This window comes from Limulus polyphemus, unplaced genomic scaffold, assembly GCF_000517525.1.
Source record: "Limulus polyphemus unplaced genomic scaffold, Limulus_polyphemus-2.1.2 Scaffold7389, whole genome shotgun sequence".
NCBI lineage: Eukaryota > Metazoa > Arthropoda > Merostomata > Xiphosura > Limulidae > Limulus > Limulus polyphemus.
This window is the reverse complement of record NW_013672999.1, coordinates 3,338-10,855: the sequence shown is the minus strand read 5'-3', so window position 1 is coordinate 10,855 and position 7,518 is coordinate 3,338. Positions and strand designations below refer to the sequence as shown.

General features: G+C 33.2%; 1 protein-coding gene across 1 annotated transcript in view; it reads right to left on the bottom strand.

The window, feature by feature from the left end:
• Positions 1-6,253, bottom strand: part of LOC106474580 (2-oxoisovalerate dehydrogenase subunit alpha, mitochondrial-like) — a 29,535-nt gene extending 23,282 nt beyond the window's left edge. Inside the window, exon 1 of the mRNA XM_013935268.2 lies at positions 6,074-6,253. Within this exon, the coding sequence (XP_013790722.1) occupies positions 6,074-6,178 (105 nt within the window). The 5' untranslated portion in view covers positions 6,179-6,253. The remainder of the gene's footprint in view (positions 1-6,073) is intronic.
• Between the last annotated feature and the right edge of the window lie 1,265 nt (positions 6,254-7,518).

The window sequence follows — 7,518 nt, the reverse complement described above, 5'->3', positions numbered from 1 at the left end:
AATTTTTTTAATACAAAAGACAAAATAATTAAAAAAAACACAAATAAACATCGATTTTTGTGTGTCATGTGGTATGTTGAATGCAGTACTGGTTCAAATTAGATGTTTGTGAAGTCAAAATACCAAGTCTATAGTTTCGTACCAATTAGAAACTCAAATTACTGATATTTACAAGCAAGAATGTAAAATAAGAAGTCTTATCTTTTCTATTTGCTAAGATATTGCACATGTAATAAATCAAACACAGTGGCATCCCACCTACCTCTTTCCATTTTTGTAAACATTCCCTTATATACACTTACTTCTATATATGACATGACAAACCAATCGGAAGCTCAGAAAGTCTCCCTAGTGGCTTTCTCAGCCATTTTAACAGGCTTAGATGCCATTTCTTTCTTTTGAACCAATATTTCGAAAAGGTAATGTGTGTCTTCAGTCTGCTCGAAATTTCATATTTTTTTAGACTAAAACACATCTTAGTTACTAAGCTTGATAACATATAGTGGAATTCTATGGTATTGATGTAGTAATTTATAATTTTTTAGTTATTCAAAAGTATATTTAAAATTGAAAAAAAATTATTTTGTTTCGTATCCTCCACGTGCAAAATTTTTAAAGGCTTAGGAACCTATGTCAAACAGCAACAAGTACAAAGGTCGTAACTAGAAGAGATAATTGTTTGCTTTACTTTATTTACTGATCTATGTTTAAGAAAAATAAGTTTAAGAACTTAAGTTTGAAAATAGCAATAATCTATATACATATATAATGTATAATAATTGAAATGTGACTGAATTTTACAAAATACTAGTCTGCTAAACCACAGCCAAGACAAGTTACTTTGTACAGATCAAAGGTTAGTTTCATGTTATTGGATACAATAACATTAGTGCATGCGAGCAGTGTCATTGTAACTTCTGTATTGCTAGCCAGGCACAGCTGAAAGGTCAATATAATAAAAATAATAAATATAGATAAATGTATAATGTTATAAGATTTAAGCTATTTAGTCTAAACATTTATGTTTTCATGTTATAATATGTGTTCATTCTAAAATGAAAGAGGCATAATATATATTTATTTCCAAATTATTTATATTGGTTGCAAGATTGGTCAAATCTACCAAACCCGTAGAGAGATTAATTACTGAAAATAACAGATAGAATATAAACTTTTTTCTTAAGAAATGTTTGATAACTATCTCAACCTTATAAAGATTACACATGTGAAATTTCAAAATTTTCTGATGCATAAAAGTGTTTTTAATCTTAAAATGAATATCACTTTGCATGATAGATTGGCAGCATGCAAAAAAAAAAAAAAAAAGACATGAGAAAAACATTGCTTTTCAAACCTTAAGAGTTAATAAAAAAAATTGATATTTTGCATATGAAAGCATTGTAATGTTTACTGATAATCTGACAAATGTCATTAACATTTGCTAACTAATTTAAAAGTTATAGCATAAAAGCTATAACAAGCACAAAATGGTTATGAGGAAGGGAAATTGGGTAATTCAGAGGATATCTGGTGAGGTTCTATTGATCCTGAAGTACCCACTGAAGAAAATTCATGTTAGGATGGACTAGAGGAACAAAGGCTTTCAAAAAATCTCAAGTCTCTAAAAGAGAAAGAACCACTCTTGTAGGAAAAAATTTGTGAGAAATGTGCATACTGAACAAAAAACTCAACAGAATGTAGGCAAAGAGGAGAATGATGCGTGAGCCTAAAATGAGAATAGAAGAACACCCCAAGACAAACGTGTTACTGGGTGGGGTGATAGCAGACTCCTCTACCTTGATCAGCCAACACACTCGAGCAGCCCCTCGAAGGAGAAAATGCATGTGAATGAAAGTCACAGCAAACAATGGTGCTAGAAGAAGCCAATCGTCCATGTAGAGGTAGAAACGTAGTCCTTGTGTATGAAGACGGGCAAAAGACCTGATCACCCAGCAAAAAAACAAAACATAAGTCCAAAAAGAAGAGCGTGTAACTGTTAAACACATTTCCCATGGATGACAGGATGTCAGCAAAAAAGGGATGTTGAAGTATGCATTGGACATGTCACAATTTATCTTCCAAGGGCCAGGAGCAAATGCCCATCTAAGGGAAAGCTAAGACTTAACAGTGAACTGGGGAATCTCCATAAAATGGTTCAGACTGGAGAAATTAGAATGGATTACTAATCTCGAGTCTTTTAGGGGACTACAAAAGACAGGATTAGAAACTTGGTATAATAGGAACTACCAGTTCTTTAGTGCCTGTGAAGTGAGGATCATGAACCACCTCAGAAAGATGCTGGCTAGAACTGGAACCTGAGGAGGAGGGAAGGAGACCAGAAGGGAGATAAAGGAGGAGGAGGAGAGGAAAGGAATAGAGTCCTCAGGACCAGAACCAAAAAAAAAATCCTAGGGTTGGTGGCAAATTTTTCCAAAATACTGGACTGGCAAAGTGCTCATTTACCCTGATTTCAGGGTAAGGGAAAAATAAAAAATAATCAGCATTTAGTGCTTCAGTGAAAAAGTTAGGGGAGAGGTCATAAGTCAAAACCAGAACCTACCTGTGACACCAAGTCCAAAATGGAGAAGAAGGTATCAGTGCTACCATGGTTCGAGAACGAGACTGCACAGCAAAGGAATGGAGATGAAAAAAGGCTGTCCAAATCCTCATCTGTGTTTAAATTTCCCAAAGAAGGGGATAAAGGGTTATCAAACAGGAAACCACCTCAGTCTGCGAGAAAGAAGCCATCTCTGCACAGAATAGGGCTAAAACTTCTACAGCCAAACATATTAAACCTGAAGCCAATGTAATGGGTGGTTGGTCACTGGTAGTGTCAGAGAGCAGTAATAGCTGTGACTCAAAAGTGAGAGTACATGATACTGTGGTTGATTACAGGTACATGAGTGGAAATAGCATACAACAGAAAGTAATAAATTGAAAAAAAAATTTAAATAATTGCAAAACGTGAAAATTGTTGAAATTGCAATTAGAAATTGAAGTTCCAAAATAAAGAGCAATAAAAAAACAAAAAAGGTAAGCTAAATGTCTGAACACTGTTGTGCCAAATTGAGAAGTGTAGATTGGATTCAACTGCATAGAGGGAGTCAGCTATGATAGGAAGGTGTGTCACACTCCTATTGGTGGAGGATTGTAACATGCTCATTTGCATGCTATAACACAGCTGAACCATGTGGTATACATGTGGAGTTAGGTGGGAGTTTCAAGGCTAATGGTGAGAGAAAAATTGTGCAATAGAGGACAGTAAAATCGAGAATAGCTGTAACTGGAGGTAAGTGATTGTATCAGAAATCCTATTTGCTTTACCACTGTCATCAACACACTGTCTGGAAGGTTTAAGAGACTGATCTACCAAACACCAATATCTTTTTTCTTTTCCATTACACAGCTGAGTTGATTTCTATTAAGATGGTAATGATAGTTTAAATTGAGGTAGCCACATGCATTACCATGCACTTACCACAATTAAATGCTATTTGCCATTTAGTTGCTAAATGAATCAAATCCCTCTGTAAAACAACATCCTTCTCATTGCCAATTGCACCCAAAACTTTTATATCAACTTGTTGACCATTCCCATATTAATACTGTCATTGTATATAAAAAAGAGTGAGGGTCCCAGCACAAATCCCCGAGGTACCCCAATTGCAATTCCAATTCAGTTTGACTAAACTCCATTTATTACAATTCTTTGCTTCATCTCCTATAATTAACCCTTAATACATTGAGTTAACTTATGTCTCACACCCACAGAAATAAATGTTGGTGTTACTATAGTGTGCAGAGTACAAAGGTATTTACACTATAGCATGCAGTCTACACAGATACTATCATCATCACTGTTTTAACTTTCATTTATTTGCAACTGGTGCCAGTTATTATAACTAACACTTTTAAATTAATAAAGTACAAAATAACATTACGTAACATTTTTGGGGGAAATGAAATAAGTTCCAACAATCAAAACTAGCACAATTATCATATAAATTTAAGGTACTCTTTTGGAACATACAATTACTATAGTGTGCAGAGTACAGTCTACACAGATACTATCATCATCACTGTTTAAACTTTAATATATTTGCAACTGGTGCTAGTTATTATAACTAACACTTTTAAATTAATAAAGTACAAAATAACATTACACAACATTTTTGGGGTAAATGAAATAAGTTCCAACAATCAGAACTAGCACAATTATCATGTAAATTTAAGGTACTCTTTTGGAACATACAACTTGTTAAATCACTATTATTAGCTGAACAAAAGTGTGGATAGATATAAATAATTTAGTAAGAAATTATGTTTTAGTGAATCATTAAAACAGTGATGATGATAATATCCGTGTAGACTGCATGCTACAGTTGCACCTAATTTTCTTTACTAGACTTTTATGTAGCATTTCTGAAAATCCAGATATACTCTATCCACTCCTTTATCCTCATCAACATAAGTAGTATCATCTTTGAAGAAGGTCAATATTCATGAGACAAGATTTTTCCCATTTGAAACCATGCTTAATGTTTAACAAAATTTTAAACTTTGCTGAGTGACTGCAAAGCATCTTTAATCAGTCCCTCCAAAACTTTTACCAGCAAGAAAGGCTTAGTTAGTTAGTTCCTCCTGTTCAAGTTGGAACATAGGACAACGAGAGAACTCCACTTTTCCCTGACTGCATGGTTTCTTTGACTTCCTTTCAGTTCATGTTCATTTCCTGTAAGTCTTCTTCAATGGTGTTACTATACACAAGGTATTCTTTAAATGACCATGTTTCTTATGTTCAGGTGGTAGTACCCAGTCCAGTGTTGTCTTAGCATGTCCACTATATGGAAGTTTGATAACACAACAAGAAAGACTAACTTTGATAATAAATAACTGGTCAATGCTTTTCATCTCCCTTAAAAATATGTGCAACATTAGCCACCTTCCAGTTTCCTGTCCACTATTCAGACACAACAAATATTTTAAGGGATTTAATTATACAATCCGTAATGTCTTTTAAAACCCTTGGAAAAATAACATCTGGTCCAGGACTTAATGATATTTAAATTTCCCAATTTTTCTTTAACAATTTTATGGCTAATATTCATTTTATGTACATCTAGCATATTTCTCATAGTAATTTCACACGAATTGGAATAAGAACTGTTCATATTTTCTCTAGTGAAAACCAAAAGAAAATTTAACAACTCCACTATCCCACAATCTTCCATAATAACCCTTCCTTCAGAATTCCTCAGACCCAATTCCCATTTTAACATTATGCTTAATTTTAAGGTAAAATTTACTTAATGGCATTCTTACTGTTAGTTTTCATATTTTCCGCTGAACATTTCCTTCATGTCTTTTTTTTTAATTTCTGATATCCTTTTTTAGGTTTTAATCAAATCTCTTGATTTGTAAAATCCTTCAAGTTTTCCATCTTGTTCTTGTTTCACTGGAAAAATGTAGCCAACTTGGATGAGTAAGCTAATCTTTATGACATCTGGCAGGGAAGTGTTTTATTTCATTTATTTAGTATTCATTGAAATACTGCAGGTAACTGTGAAATTAGCCACCACATAAAACAAGAAAGCCCATGTAGGGCTGATATACTCCCTGATTCTACCTCCTTTTTTAAAACGTAAAACATCGATTATTATTATACAAATTATAACATGAAACTTCAAAATAACGTTATTGATATCATCATGAGTTCTCCAAACCTTAAATAAAACATCTTCAGATCCACATACCAATTATTACCATAGTGGCTCTTCTAAGTTATATCTCAACTATAATTTATATAAAAACGTCTTTCACCGTTTGTGACAACTAATATTATTAAATTACTAAAAGTAATACTATTACTTATAGTATTAGTAATAATAATGTTACTATTAAAAATATTAGTATTAAATAGTATTACTATTACCAATATTATTTTTAATACTAATTAGTATTAGTATTAATATTATTTGTAGTAGTCAGATTATCTTTGATTGTTTCACTTTAAGTTGACATCCGCCAGCCTTATCTTTAAAACCTATTATTTAACTTATACTCTTAGCCATACCCTGTAAGAGATTGGTAATGGATAAATAGCTATCTTTTTTAAAAGAAAACGCTCAATTCTTCTTGAATACAGCAAACTTCTTCGAAACATTCCACAAATAGCCATTTTCTCACTTATGAATCGAATACGTTTTGTTCACATGACCCAGTTTTCACAACAAAACCACCAGAAGGTATCCGAGTTTACAAAACAACTCGAGATTTTACAAATCAAATATAATAAACTCGCAGTGCGATATATATATATATATAACTTTTTAAAATATAATTATTTTATAAGCAGCTGTACAAGACAAAAGCATAGAAACTAAAACTGTTATTACATAAGTAATGAATTAAACGAAATAACTGATATTCGAGAGGAACTAAAATTTTATTTTCTGTCTATTTCTTCTCAATCTTCTTTCTACTGTTCCATCATTTTCATTATATTTCCATTGAAGTTGGGTCTGGATTTTATTTTACTTTTAGAAAATAATCCATTCATGAAAGTTTGTTTGTTTGTTATTAAGCACAAAGCTACACAATGGGCTATCTGTGTTCTGCCCACCACAGGTATCGAAACCCAGTTTCTAGCCAGTCATGAAGGTAACATTGTAATGACTTCTACAGTAAGGCGAGTTCTTTTGAATAATTCTACAAGATAAAAGGGAAAACGCTAAAGCATAATGATAATGAAGCTACAAGTTCTAGAAATAAGTTTAACTAATATTCAGTGACAGGCTTAAGTTCACAGTAGACGCTAATACAACAATTACACTTACTTGATAATTCTCTCGCAACTCTATTTCTTCATCGAAGCTCAACCTCAATAATAACAGCACTAAACTAACTAACTGATTAACAAAATCAATCATATAATATCTCATTGAAACTCGATTTTAAGCGTTATAAGCCTTAGCCTTAGTGCTGTACCACTTAGGAAGGGATGAATCAGGAGAAAAATTTATATTTTATACATATTTACACAAGTTTCTAAAGAAAATGCTGCCACTTACCTCAGCAAGTCATCCTATGCAGCAGCTGCTGATTTATGGTGGGTGGTAGTAATCTGGTAGATAATCTCTCATGTTCTTGCAAGAGCCTTTTGAGTCTTCGCGAGATTCTTCTGGAGGTAGTGTACCTTTACTCCCAACTGCAAAGACGGCTCTCAATGATTCAGCAGACAATCTTCTCCATGGTTCAATAGTGACTCCATCCTTGAATACTTTCTCTTTGCAGTGGTGTTTCGGAGCTATAATCTGCTGAAGTGTGGGCCACTCTTTTATTTTGGTTTGGGGTTTAGTGAGCAGCTCTACCTTTTCCAACTGCAATATCTGGTTCCTTGGGTGTTCAGCCATGGATGGTGATGCCTAACATATTGTTACGTCTCCGTTCGTTAATGGTTTTCGTAAATGCGTTTCGACGAAACTTTAGCGACACAAGTCTTTTCTTAAATAAAACTTG